Source organism: Lathamus discolor, chromosome 9 (genome assembly GCF_037157495.1).
Source record: "Lathamus discolor isolate bLatDis1 chromosome 9, bLatDis1.hap1, whole genome shotgun sequence".
Lineage (NCBI taxonomy): Eukaryota > Metazoa > Chordata > Aves > Psittaciformes > Psittacidae > Lathamus > Lathamus discolor.
In genome coordinates this window covers 9,283,360-9,297,998 of record NC_088892.1, presented here as the reverse complement: position 1 = coordinate 9,297,998, position 14,639 = coordinate 9,283,360, and the positions used below count along the sequence as shown (strand labels likewise).

General features: G+C 46.2%; 1 protein-coding gene and 1 long non-coding RNA gene across 4 annotated transcripts in view; one reads left to right on the top strand and one right to left on the bottom strand.

Annotated features, from left to right (window-relative positions):
- Window positions 1-9,046, top strand: part of GABRE (gamma-aminobutyric acid type A receptor subunit epsilon) — a 37,316-nt gene extending 28,270 nt beyond the window's left edge. Inside the window, exons 7-9 of one of the 2 annotated variants that reach the window (XM_065689920.1) lie at window positions 399-551; window positions 2,565-2,767; window positions 3,751-9,046. In XM_065689920.1, the coding sequence (XP_065545992.1) occupies window positions 399-551; window positions 2,565-2,767; window positions 3,751-4,044 (650 nt within the window). In that variant the 3' untranslated portion in view covers window positions 4,045-9,046. The remainder of the gene's footprint in view (window positions 1-398; window positions 552-2,564; window positions 2,768-3,750) is intronic. The other variant, XM_065689921.1, reaches the window with a different exon arrangement.
- On the bottom strand, window positions 2,513-13,180 carry LOC136019589 (uncharacterized). 2 transcript variants are annotated; one of them, XR_010614964.1, is made up of 4 exons: window positions 13,022-13,180; window positions 11,749-11,825; window positions 11,052-11,297; window positions 2,513-2,716 (listed from the first exon to the last, which is right to left on the bottom strand). It is a non-coding gene; the product is annotated as an uncharacterized LOC136019589 (long non-coding RNA). The 2 variants fall into 2 exon arrangements; XR_010614965.1 differs by lacking the exon at window positions 2,513-2,716 and adding an exon at window positions 7,112-7,394.
- Window positions 13,181-14,639: the final 1,459 nt, after the last annotated feature.

Genomic DNA, 14,639 nt, shown 5'->3' with positions numbered 1-14,639 from the left:
TGTTTTTCAGTGTGTTTGGGCACACAGCCAGGACTGTACAGCCTGGTGGCCACATAGCCAGGCAGCCAGTTGGGCAACCACAAAATCAGCTCTTCCACTAGTCACAAAGACGTTAAGTCGGACAGCTACAGAGACAGCCAGGTAGCCACAGGGTCCATTAGCCATAAAAGCAGCCAGCCACAATGCTGGAGAGTCACTAAACCTACTGAGCCAGCCACACAGCTGCCCATGGAGCTTACAGCCTGGGCAGCCACAAAGCTAGCCACAAAACCAGCTGGCCAGGCAGTTAAAACTACTCGAAAACCTTATCTGAAACTCTCCGAATTCTGAAACTTTGCTGATTTTTGTGTTTTAGGAAGGCACGTTGTGATTCCAATGTCTCTGTTACTTTTTCCTAGGGGAGTATATGGTGATGACAGTTTCTTTTGACCTAAGTAGACGTATGGGTTACTTTGCCATTCAGACCTACATTCCTTGCATTCTGACTGTTGTTCTTTCCTGGGTTTCCTTCTGGATCAAGAGAGACTCTACACCAGCCAGGACATCTCTGGGTAAGGGACAGGTTGTTGCATGTCTGATGCTTGTTGAACTCTACAAGGCTTGCAGACAGTGTTGAGGTCAAAAAACTCCTTAAGCACTTTTCTGTGCCATTTTCTGGCATCATTCAGCTTCCTGGAGGATAGTCCATTCTTCCATCTTTGTGTGTGCAACACTATCCTCAGGCTCCGCCAAATCTCCAGCTGTGCTAGCTTGGGCTACTGGAGTATTTTAGGGTAGCACAGCACTCTCATATCTCAACCTGAGACCTGAACACAGCCTTTTCCAAGTTGACAATGTGGTATTGTCATGTACCAAAAAGGAGAGGGAAGGGGTGAGCTGTGGCATTGTGATGCTGGCCAAAGGGCTCCTGTCACATGCATGCGTTCTGCGTTTCCTCAACCCTTTTCAAGGGGTCAGTGTAGGACCAGTGACATGAAGGTTGTAGGGTAATGAACAAAGTTGCTCAGCTGTACCCACAGAGTTGTAGGGTAATGAACAAAGTTGCTCAGCTGTACCCACAGAGTCCCAGGCTCTGGCAGGATGTGGCAGCCCTGTAGGTACAGCCTTTCTCTGTCAGTCACACCACAGTGGGAGTCCAGGATGTGGCAACAGCTCTGCCTGTTGTTTAGATTTTCTCAGCAACCTGCGGTGGCTCTTTGAGGCAGGAAAATGCTTATGTTGATTGAATCCTGCTCTGATAGGCACTAGAGAGGTCTTTACGAATATTAAATGCACTTTGGCTGTCAGGCTCTGCTTCCCAATGCTATCCTTCCCATCAGCCCTGCTGACTTTCCCTTCAGTAGCATTCCCAGCCCTGCCTGCAAGCCTCTGAGGGGAGGGAGGGAAGAGTAGAGGCGAGGGGCCTTCAGCATCAGGCAGGGCTATTCAGAATCCATCCATTCTGACCATCTCTCCCCTCCTCCCTATCAAAATCTATTTCTTTGGTGGCCATGGATAGAGCAGGAAGAGGAATGGAGTGTCATTTCCAATGGAGATGAGGGAACGCTATAGTCTGTGGCTGGAGAAGGAATGAACAGCAAGAGGCAAAATGTTCTGTGCAGCTGACACCACTATGGTGGCTGACTCAAAAAACAAAGGCAAGTTTTCTCAGGGGGGACATCTCTACGAGAAGGGACCTCAGCACATCAAGAGCGATGTATTCCCTACAGAGTCCCTGCTATCCTTAATACAAATGATCCCCAGTACATTTCAAACCAGCCAGTCTATATTAAGGAGATGGAAACTGGACCAGTTCCATTGGCATTTCAAATATATGGGAAGTCACATTACATCTGCTAATGCAAACACAGAAGGAAAATATGTAAATCTCTTGCTATGCTGCCACCCTGAGCCATTGGACTGACCCAGGATAGGGTGGCAGGTTGGTTTAGATGAATGCTAGAGAAGGAGGAACAGGTGGAGTTGCTGCTTCTTCTCCACATCCTAAAAAGCAGTGGATGATGGATCATGGTACCAGCACCGGATATTTTGTTCTGTGAGCTTTACTGCTGCCGCAAAAAACAATTCCAAGCCTCGTTCAAGTCGAAAAAGATTCCTTATCATCCCTCCCCACTTGCCCTCTACATCAAGAAATTAATAGATTGTGAAGAGCTGTCTCTGAAGAATAGTGACAAGTAGGTGGAAGGCTTATGGGTAAGAATTAGAGACCAAGGCGAGAAACGGATCCTTGTGACTGGTGCTTACTACATTACCCTCCCATTATCAAAGCTTCTTTTCCTGTGTACAGCCTTAAGCAGAGTTCGAATTCCCCGCTCCTTTACCAGTCCACATTGGTGGCCTGTGTGACACTTGGGTTTTGAACAGCTCTTCTTCCACAGAGCAATGTTAGAGGGAGCCTCACAACCAGAGTCTTGCTGAGCAGAGCAAAACCGGGACCAAATAACCAGCAGAATTTCTCTCACACAGAAGAGTGTAAATTGAGATGTTTGGCGCGGAGGGTTGGATGCACGTAGAAGACAGAAGTGCTCTTCTTTATTACTAAAACCATCTCTTTTCTCTCTTAGGTATCACAACTGTGTTGACAATGACCACCCTGAGTACCATCTCCCGCAAGCACCTTCCCCGTGTTTCCTACATCACAGCCATGGACCTCTTTGTCTCTGTGTGCTTCATCTTCGTCTTTGCAGCTCTCATGGAATATGCTACACTCAACTACCTGGTGGGAAACAAGAAACCAGTTGAGCACAACAACAGGAAAGCCAGGCTGGTAGGTCAAAGGGGCCAGCAGAGGTGGGTGCTGTTAGAACCCCAAGCTATTTAGAAATATCCCTCCTCAGCCTGCCCGGAAATTGCTGATCTGGTTTAGTGCCTGACCCACACTGTTCATAAGGTCCTCGGACCACTCTGTGTGTTAGGTCTGAGCACCTGAAAGATGAGACACAACCAGAAAGTGCAGCTGATGCTCCCTTAGACAAGAAGGTCCCTGTCAGAGCCAGGCACCTCTTCAGAATTGCTGTAGAGCTTATCAGTATAGTTTATGGTAACTCACATGACCAAATGTAAATGTCCACTTTAAGACAGGGTGATCCACGTTCTTCTTTTTATGCTGGTACACAGAGGTACAGAAACCTACTTTCTTTTATGGTCTGTACCTTGGAAGACCCCCTGAGTATGGGAATAGTGAACACTGTGTTCATCATCCTCTTGAGATCTGCCCAAGCTCATGGCAGGACTTCTGACACATCAGCTGAAACAGGCCTCTGAATTGAGACAGAACTGACACCAAAGACAGCCTCATTGCCCAGCATGGGTAGAGAGAACTCTTCTCTGAGGCTGATTATACACCTCTTCTCCTGGGCCAAGAGGTTATGAGTACATGCAGCCTTTCCCGAGCAGCTTACAGCAACCAGAAGACACACCTGGACTGTGTGCTGTGTCCTCAGAGACAACTGAGCTCAGGGGAATGAGGGAAGAGGCTAGCACAGCTGAAATCAAAGAGGTCCTGTTTCTGCACTGACTATTAGTAGCAGAGATGGGGAATCAGAGCAATTAGATCTTTGCTGACTAAGGCTATGTCCTAAGGTGCCAGGGAGGAAAATCCGTCATGCTAGTCTCCACAGTAGACCAAGGTGTATTGAACAGCACCTATGCTATGAACTGACCTATTGCCAGGTGGAGGGCTTTGGGTGTCTAGAATATGTTTTCTTGCCTTTTCCTTCCCTTTAATTCACCTACTCCTCCCCATTACAGCCACCTGCCTGTGCACAGGTGATGCCATCTTTTACCACCATCAACATCAACAACATCATGCACTGGCCTGCAGAGATGGAAGATGATGAGGATGAAGACCCTGGTTCCCCATGCTTGGAGGGAAAGGAATGTGAGAGGTTCTTCTGCTGCATTGAGGACTGTCAGACAGGAATGTGGCGGGAGGGGAGGGTTCGTATTCACATCTCCCGCCTGGACTCCTACTCTCGTGTATTTTTCCCCACCGCCTTCCTGCTCTTCAACATTGTCTACTGGATTGCCTATCTCTATCTCTAGCTATTCTTTGTCGTCAGCTGGAATGGACTGGAGACCAGCAAGATGGGCTTCTCAAGGAGCATAGAGAACATCTCTTCCATCGTAGCTGATTGTCAGTCTGAACAATCCAACCTGGTGATTCCCTCTTCCTGCTCTCATCTCTTCTGAGAAGAACAGACAGCATTTTTTTAGCCTTCTAACATATGTTTTTAGAGAATCTACCCTTCCCCATGAACCCTTTCTCCAGCACCACCAGCATTTTACTCCTTGTAAAATTGCCCAAAAACATCCTGTTCCCACGTCAAAAATTAGGGATTTTGTCAAAAGCAAAAACCTTAATTTGTTTAATTTTCCCATCCAACCCATGGGAAGTGATGGCAAACGGAGTTTTCTGTATAGTTATTAAGACTGCAAAGGAAATAAAGTAGATCTTACCGCTTCTGCGCCACTTCCTCCAGCACAGACTTTGTGAAGTACTAGAGGCTTGGGAAGGTCAGAAGGAAAGAAGTGTCTAAGAAGGCAGCAGTACAGCTTTTCCACAGTGGCTGAGCTTGGCTAAAATGCTTTGAACCTTCCCAGGAAGCTGACAGTGACACTTACATGGATGGAGCGGCTGCAAGCCTCCCCGTAGAATATCACATTCCTTATGGATCACTCCACTTGTTGTACCAAGTGGCACCCAAGGCATCCACCCACTGAGGCGTTGCTGATTCTCATCAGATGGTGGTAAAAAGCGCTTCACAAGTTTGAAGGGCCCATCTGCCTTACTGGAGCAGACTCTTCAGGGCACACGGTGACATTCTGCTTTGTGATCAGGACTCTGAGCACGCTATGCAGCTTACCTTGGGCATAGCCAAAAGAGGGAGAAAGTCCTTATGCTAAAAAGACCAGAACTAGTCTTGTGAGCCTGTTGTGACGTAGCTTTCTTTGGCCTGTTTCATGTGAACTAGGCCTTATTGCACCATGTGCCACAGAAGGGCAGTGCTCTCCTTCACAACAACACTGGTTGATACCATCAGACCCCTGCTTGGTAGTAGCTGCTAACCTGAGAAAGGGGTAATGGAAAAGAGAATCTGATGTGCTACCAGTGCTACACCTACCAGTGGTGGCGAGAGAGCGTTCCTGCAGCTCCAGTGTGTTTCCTTATGTCTGTTCTGGTTTTTCCATAATTACATAAACAACCAGACCACTAAACCGAATGGCTCTTCCCAGCTGCATCAATACTTGGCCATTTTCTTTCTAAAATCAGGAGCAAGTCGCCCTGTTAGATTTCAGGAAGGTCATAGTGAGGTGGTTCCTTATGGTCCACCATGAAGGGATAGAGAAACGCGTAACACCATCTCAACTGGGAAGAAACTGCATAATGTAAAAGAGGAAACTCAGGCCCAAGTTCCATAATGTCTAAATCGGCTCCCCCTCCCATTTATACCAACTGCTGATGTGGGCCACAGCATGACCGAGAAGCAATGTGCCATTAATAGTTAGTGTGTAAATTACAAACAAAACACTCTTTTTAAAACGATCAGGTTTTAGAAACAACTAGTACTTCAAAGGCTTGCCACAAGAAGAAAGCCAGCACGTCTGCAGAGACAAAGTTAGGAAGGGCTTGCTCACTGGACAGCTAACAGAGGCAGCAGGTTTTGCATGTTCTTAGAGAGCCATTTCATCTGGTTTAAAGATGCATTTTGACACTGTTAAATGTGATCTGGATAATGAAGTGTCATGTTTAATTCATTCATAAATGCAGCCTTACCTTAGTTCCAGAGGAACAGGTAGAGCACCTAATTAAGTATACAGTAGTACAGCACTCAGCTAAGTATAACCTAATGGGGTCAGACCCGCGTAGCTCTGGAAGGGGAAACTGTGCCTGTCTAACCTGTTACAGTTCTTCTTTTAAAATACCAAGTAAGAGACAAAGGTTATCCAGAAGCATAATTTACTTAGCTGCTCCGACAGCTTTTGAAAGGATGGGAAGGAATTATGGCGGGTGGTTCTAACTAAGGAAATTGATTTAGCAAAAGAATTATTAAGGAGGTTCTAATTAGAGGAAATTAACTGAGGAGAGGGGGAAAAAGAATTGTTAAGGCGGCTCTAATTAGAGGAAATTAATGTTTTAGAGAGAAAGACACAGAGAGGGAGAAGTCTAAGAAAAGAATCAAAACCACTTCCAGACAAGGAGAGCTGCTGGGTGACAGCGCCAACTCCCAGCCAAGCGGGTTGATGTTCTGCTCCTGATAGCAAAGCTCTATTAGATGTAGCAACAGAAAAGCCTCCTATGACTCAACCACACACCAACAGGGAGCTGGATTAAACAGGGTCCTGTGATCTCTGCGGGGAGCCAAAAGGAAAGAGCATCCTAGATGAAAACTGGCTCACGTGACAGATGCTGAGTGAAGCGAGTCTTCACATGTCAGAAGGCAGCTGGTAGCATGTGTGTGGGACAGGGCACCCTGGTGGCAAACCAGGGCCTGTGCCAAATACGCTCATTAACAGAACGGTGGTGTAAAGGGTGCGCAGGCAATGCAGGCTGCAGGGCGCACAGGCAGCAAAACGTGGAAGGGAAGCAGCTGAGAAAGGGATGAAGGAAGGGAAAATTTAACATCCATGTGCAAAGGAGTCCAAGCATCTGCAATTCACTGTAGCTCTGAAGCACTTGAGAGCCTTGGAGGACACGGATGATCATCATGGGGACCAGAGGACAGGCTTCAGCAGCTAGTTGAAATTAGGCCTTTTACAGAATCAGCCAGGAGAGAAGCAGGTTGTACAAGAGCCCTAAGAGGATGACAGGGACTTGGGCAAGGTAGACTTGAAAAATCATAAGATTTCACCAAAAAAAAAGATAAAGCCAACAGACACCTAGGTAATTTAACCAATGATGGAGGATTTGACAGAGGAAAATAGTGTAGTGTGGGTGGGAGCACAAGGAAGCTGATTACTAAGGCTGGGGAAGGAGGAGGGAGGGGGCTTTATGGCTTAGGGAAATCTGTGCCCATCATAAATAGCTCAATAAATAAAGGCATGCACAAATCAATCATGTTTTTAAGTTTCTACAGTATCTCAAAAAAAGGAAAGTTAAGAAAAGCCGGAAAGAAAAACCCACCATTTTTTTGGAATTACTTCGCAAAGTCCAGGCTCCTCAAAAAAAGGTTTCCGTGCTTATAGCAGGGAATCCAGGGTACAGAGACATCCAGGAGCTGTGCGTGGGAGCTGAGCCCACTGGTCCCCTCCTAGACCAGCACAGACCGCTTGCCTTTCCCAACATGTTGTCTTTTCTGCCATCACACTGGAGTGGGGTGTGGACCTGTTTCAGACATGACAAGTTTCCTTGCTGGTGGCCAGAGAGTGCTTGATGCTGGCTATCATGGCTGATCCTGTAGCAGAAGAACACACATCCCAAGTAACTTAGTGAACCTTGCTGTGCAGTCAGTTCCACTTCTTGCTGGACAATCATCTCTACAGCTTCCAGGATGAAGTGGATAGTGAACTCATCTGCCACATCTGCCTTTAGGCCCTGCTATGGACACCCCCTTGGACATACACACTGTTTCAAATGCCTTGAAAACTTCATGCAGGAGTATAAATTTTTTCCTGCAGATTGGAAAAAACTCTTTCTGGCTTTCTTGTCTGAAATCTGCTGGCTAAGCTGATTGTCTTCTGTCCTTTCAAGGCAGAGTGTCAGTCAATGAAGAGGTGTGAACTAGAAGCTCAAGTGCAGAAGAATTAGTTGTCTTGGTTTCAAGAAATACAAATCTGAACGACAGTGGAAAAAGAATCCCATTTCCAAAGGGAAGAAACACTCCCTACCAAGGGGGAGACAAACACACCCAAAGATCCAGAGGTACCAAGTGAAGGATCATCACTTGTGGCAGAAAACTCCGCAGAGCCTGGACTGGTTAATCTAGCTTTTGAGGAGACTGAAGAAGACCTTCCCCAGAGAGGATGGATCTGGACAGGCTGGATCAATAGGGAAGGCCAATTGTATGAGATTCAACAAGGCAAAGAGCTGGGTCCTGTGGTTGGATCACAACAACCCCATGCAAGGCTACAGGCTTGGGGCAGTGTGCCTGGAAAGGTGCTCAGTGGAAAAGGACCTGGGGGTGTTTGTCAGCCACCAGCTGAACATGAGCAGCTTGTGGCCAGGAAGCCAGCAGCATCCTGGCCTGTATCAGCACCAGTGTGGCAGCAGGACCAGGGCAGGGATTGTGCCCCTGTACTGGGCACTGGTGAGGCTGCACCTCGAATCCTGTGTTCAGTTCTGGGCCCCTCACTACAAGAGAGACATTGAGGTGCTGGAGAGGGGCCAGAGGAGATCAAGAAGCTGATGAAGTGTCTGGAGCACAAGCCTTATGAGGAGCAGCTGAGGGACCTGGGGGTGTATAGTCTGGAGAAAAGGAGGCTGAGGGGAGACCTTATTGCTCTCTACAATTACCTGAAAGGAGGATGTTGCAACAGGACAAGAGGAAAGGGCCTCAAGTTGCATTAGGGGAGGTTTAAATTAGATATTAGGAAAAATTTCTTCATCAAAAGCGTTATGAAGCCCTGAACAGGCTGCCCAGGGCAGTGGCTGAGTCACCATCCCTGGAGGCATCTAAAAGATGTGCAGATGTGGCACTTGGGATGATGGTTTAGTGGTGGACTTGGCAGTGTTTGGTTTACAGTTGGACTGGATGATCTTAAGGGTCTTTTCCAACCTAAATGATTCAATGATTCTAATATCTAGGTAATGATGGGGACGGGAAATTATGACTTCAGCATTTCTGTTTTATGGTTTTTGTTTGGAAGATGAAGTCAGGAAAAAGGTTGATTTCTCATTTCTTTGTCTCCAATTCCTATCTTCCCCCCACCACCACCTCCAGATTATGCTGTATAAGGGACCATTTTTAGCCTGTATGCTCTTCAGGGCAGGGACTCTCTTATTGTGTGTTTGTACAGGGACTAGCACACTAGGGCTTGACCCTTAAGTGAGATTTCTGGATGCTACTTATTATAGATAATAAACAACAGTATGGACTACCTGTCTTAACCCCATGTCTATCCCCATGTAAGAAGGCTAAAAATTGTCCCCCCCATGCCTGTCGTGATGGGGTTACTGTGGCTGGTTAATATTTTTATTTCCTCTGAAAAAATATCTTGTCAGAAAGTGGGGAAAAATGGTATTTTGGGGGTGCGTGGGGGATTTTTTTTTAGGGAAGGCAGAAGTGGCTTGAAATCCACACTGCTTAGGAGTCCCTATCATTTAAAATCATTGTTTCTAATGCAAGAGGAGCCCTTGCTTGGCCCTCAGTCTGTTGCCATTGTAAAGAAAATACCCAAGTGTTTTGGGGTGGTGGTATTAATATTTGGTGACTTTATTTCAGCCTTTCCTCTCCCCATAGTAATGCTGGTGACTTTTGGGGTGATCATAACCAAAAGGACAACTCCCTCAACTTCAGCCTCATGTCCTCAAACTGCGTGGAAGAGTGAATGGCAGCAGTGCCTGCACAGCTGCTGAATCCAGCCCTAAGCCCACATGGCCACCATGTATGTGACACTTTGCTCCTTTGAGAAGCATTCATTAGTCACACCTGATGTGCTATAGAAATTAACTCAGGAGAGACACAAAATGTCTCTCCTTCAGCTGCCGCTCCCTCAAGCCTTGAAACGCCATTAAAATCTCCCCGAAGCATCCGATATACCAAGGGAAGAAGGAAAGGGAGCATTGATGCTAATAAAGGAGCCTCCTTCCAGCCACTAAAACCCCCACAAGATCACCCTAACGCACACAGCATCGCACCGGTGCCATCCGAGGAGGCCTCACTGACAACGTGGAGTAGGGCTGAGCCACTTCCAAGAGTTACTTCCTCTCATTAATCTTTCTTTCGGGGCTTGTTCTATGTGTTTCGGTCACCCCTGGTTCTCTGGACACGAGCGCCTATGTCACTGGCAGGTGCCCACCCTGGGTCAGTTTCAACCACGCAAGGTAGCAACAGACACCATCACCCCCCACACCCCCCCCCCCCACCGTCACCATGGAAACCATTATGCCAGTATTCAAACTATAAAACCATCATTTTTCTATCATGATTTTTTCCCCCATTTCTTTCCCCACTTTTGAGTGCCCACAGGAGGTGTTATTCCTATGTGAGGCAAAGTGAGGGCGGGTGCTGGTTCCAAAGGAAGCCGTTACTTTTTATATTCCTAAAAATACACTCATTGTAATTTCTCTTCCACTTTAATGCCTCAGATTTATAGCCTTTGGGAAGATGGAATTAAAAGAAAATGAGCATGGCCAAAACTGTTTCAAGCTCTGCACCACAGGGCGAGAGGTGAGACATAACCATTGCGCCCAGTGCGGTGGGGATGGCATCAGACTGGGTGAGGAAACCCCAGCACCCAGGGGAAATGCCCTATTGTCTGCAGAGCTTCAATAAAGAACTGTGTTTGGGGGGAGGAAAAAGTTGTGTTTGGGGTTATTTTTAAGGATTGTGCAAAAGAAAATGGACTCGGTTTTCCACCAGAGGAATCTCAGGTCTTTCTGATTGTGTTCTGTTGTTGCTGATTCTTTATATGGCTGCCTCGCAGGGTTTTACCCCTCCTTGTTTCTTACCCTTCTTCCCACATCTTCCAAAAAAGTAAATAATCGAGTCCAGGCCTCATCTATCCCAGCCACACTTCTGGTAGCATCTGAGCCCACATGACAATAAAAGACTGCAGGATGGAAGAGAGCAACCGAAGCCTTAATAGTTGCTGTAAGCAGGTCGGCATAGCAACATCTCCAGAGAGAACTCTCCATGGGGTCATTTCTATTCACTTTAAAGCCCACTTGGGCTGCTAGAGTGGTATAAAATGGACTCAGAAAGGCTGTTAATTAGGATTAGCAGCTTCAGGAACATCAAGCCACAGTGCTCCAAGCTGAGCCATTTATCTGAGAGAACTCAGGCCTCTTAACTGCCTTCTTGAACCAAGGCACTGGACACCATATGTCAAGGCAGGTAGCTTCGAAATCAGATGGCAGAGCCACCCAGTCATCTATGAGAGAAGGTTCCTACCTCCAGCTGCTGAATGACACTGCAGTACCTCTTCTGCGATCAGATCGCCCTTCGCTGGACTCGAATGGTTGGCAGGTCCAAGGTGCACCAGCCAGCTGTGCAGGAGCAGGGGAGAAGGCACAGACCCATCTTAACAAGTTGCATGTGGTATGAAATCCACAGGGCATATGGTGGGTACCCCGGGTGAGGTTTCTGGGTGATGCATATCCCATAACAGGTCTGTAGGGCTCCAAGAGGAAGCAACCACTGCAGACAAGAGATGACACAAGAGATGGGTGTCAGCATGCTCTTTCAAGGCCAGTCACACAATCCATGGAAAAACAAGGTAGTGACTTGCGTTTCACAGCTGCTGGGATACGGCTTTTATTCTACTGCCACAAGCTTCCTGCCCTTTATCAGTCTGCAGCATGAAAGGCTAAGGAAGGTGATAAGTCTTTCATGTGTAGCGGTAACACAAAAGCCAGCTTCGCATTAGCTTTTGCCACACACATAAGCAAAACAGGCTGTAGGGAAGGGCTGCGCCATTGCCAGGCTGCCATTGGGCTGATTTGAATCTCTAATGCTACTGACCCTGAAAAACCTCCTAAGGCAATATTTTCTGACACCTCCCCTTCCAAATGCCAGGTGAAACACAGATGCATCCCTCACATCATTCTGCTTCTCTTGGCATTTTCATCTCCTCAGGGTGAAACACTACCTGAATCAGAGCTGAGATGAAGGCAAAACTTCCCATCTAGGAGTGGAGTATGAGCTTCCCTTCATACATCACTCTTCCTGAAAAAAATACATCAGGTCTGGTCAAAGAAATACCTGCGGCAGCAATTCAGACATTCATACTACAATCTGCTTCTCAAGACCACTGCAGCTGAGGGCTGTTGGCAGCCATGCTTTTAGCTGTGTCCATCATAAAAGGAAAAGTCTCTTACTATATTGACAGACAGACCAGGTTCAGGCAGATCTGAAATAAATTTTAAGGCAGAACTGTGCCTACACTGTTCTCCCACGTTTGCAATAGAAATTCCCAGTAGCTTCAAAGAATATACATGGCAGCAAAGACTCACCAGGCCAGAAAAACAGAAAACCCTACCCAAGAGTTTACAGCGTCTTGAAAATGGTAGGTGCCTGCTGTTGTCCTAGCCATGATGGAGATCTGTTGCTCCTCTCCAGGAAATGTCCCTCACTAACCAACCCTTCTATCACAGAGCTTCAGCCATCCCCAACAGCATCCAACAGAGATCAATAGCTCAAGTGAAGAAGTCAAGACAATGTGTGAGAAGAAAAGGCTGAAGAAAGAATTTATAAGTTAGATCTATCACACCTCAAAAGAATATATACAGTGCTAGGTGACTAAACCTGTGAATAAGACCATATGTTGGTGCTTTTGCCAAGCAGGTAGGATCATAGAACAGTTGGGGTTGGAAGGGACCTTTAAAGGTCATCTAGTCCAAACCCTCTGCAATGAGCAGGGACACCTTCTACTAGATCAGATTGCTCAGAGCCCCATCCAAACTGACCTTGAATGTTTCAAGGGATGAGACTTCTACAGCCTCCCTGTGCAACCTGTGCCAGTGTTTCACCACCCTCATCAGAAAACATTTCTTCCATGTATCTAGTCTGAATCTACCCTCTTTTCATTTAAAACCATTACCCTTTGTCCTATTTTGATAATAAACCAAAAAGCAAATGGAACCACACGGCTCTTGTGGAACCATCTCAAAGTCCCTGCATTCCCCCTCTGCCCAGCACCACTGGGTTATGAAAGCCTTACAGCCAAGTGGAGAAATATGCCGAGCTCATTTTGGCATTTCCCATTAGTTTTCCAAGATTTCTCAACATTCTGCTTCTCAATATATTCATTTGGCAGCAAATTGCAGCTGAGGGAAAAGCAACTCTCCCTGAGCCATCCAGAGAACACAAAGCGACAAAGCAAAATCATAACAGACAGGGAAACTTCTTGTGAGTCATCTTACCTCTCGCTTTCCAACATTGCTGATAGGCCTGGGATTGTTCCATGCAGTCTGGAACCAGAAGGTACCTACTCCTGCTGCAGGCATAAATCGCTTCACTCCAGAGAAGAGAGGATTTTTAAACACAGCAAGACTTCTGCTTTCATTTTAAATTAAGGAGAAAAACAGCAACCACATCTTTGTAGCTCTCTACTTAAGCACCTTGTACATGCTTTTCTGAGACTGATGGACCAGTTACACCAAATGCATGTAATAAAATAACTATCCTCTTCCTAAAACACTCCCCATCGTGCCCAACATGACATCCTCCCCCCCCAAAAAACCCACAAACAACAAACAAACCAACAAAAAACCCAGCAAACCAAACAAAATAAACCATAGTGGATTCATCAAAGAGAACACAAAACCAGTTGTGATCAGTGCAAAACCAGCCAGGGTGGCTACATAAATATGAAGTCAAAGGAAAGGAAAACAGCCTAGTGTCTGTAGAACAGAAAGCATGTTTTTGTCAGATCTTCAGATCCATATGTCCAAATTGCAAGACAGTGATTTTGCTGTATCCTACCACATATTTCAAATGACAGCTTCGTCACCAACTTCCACTGCTCAAAAAGAAGACGAAAACTTGCTCTAGGCTGATACATTTTAAAGAACCCTTTCTGATTTCTGTAGCCAAGTTTTCAGAACAAATGAATTTGTCCTTGAGATAAGTTTTATGTGATCTGCATTGATATTCACAAAGTAACCCACTTCTCCCTGTCTGAAGAGACTGAAATGTTTGCTACAGAGACTTCACATAAGCCATTAATACATGTTGCTGGGTTTAGGGGTTATAGGGTTACCATTCCATGTGGACTGTAGGTAGCCAACATTTCTACAGTGTTTAGGACCTGAATTTAAATTCAGAACCAGTGCATATGTTTATATTAAGGGGAAACTGGGCAGGTTGAAACATAGGTCAGCATATTTTTAATAGTGGTTTCCTCAATGTGCTCTTCATCTTCCAGGAAACCTTAGAATTTGGTCTAAGGGGATATCCACACAGGGCCAGCATACATCATCTGAGGAAGATTTGCTCCTCCACCTCCTTAGTGCAAAGAGACTTCAGGCTTGTGTAAGGGAGTTACTTGTTGGCTACTACAGCTCCCCCAGTTATTACAGCCCTCAGTCTTCAAGAATTAGAACCAAGCAGATTTGACATTGGGTTAATTTCAGCAATACATCCATGGGTTGTGTGTGAACATCATTATCACACTCCGTAACCTGAGTCTGTACAGCCATAGAAAGCAAGACCCCCAAGAACTGTCACCTCTGAAGCTGAACTAGCAGCATAAAACTGTGTTCCATGCTACACAGTCACATAACGAAGTTTTGATTGATCTTATAGATTGATCTATTGATCAGCTCGCAGCTACCCGCCCTTCACTACCTAAAGCAATAGAAGCGTCTCATTTGGTACTCTTGGGATCCAGAAGTACAGAAAGCTTGAGTCCACATACAACATGCACTGATGAAAATGGATATAAAGCAGTGAGGCCCAGGCATGGCTCTCCAGAAAGGGAACTCCATGAGAATTCCAGCTTGTCCCTGGTGCCTGCCACCTTCTTTCTGTTCTGTGATT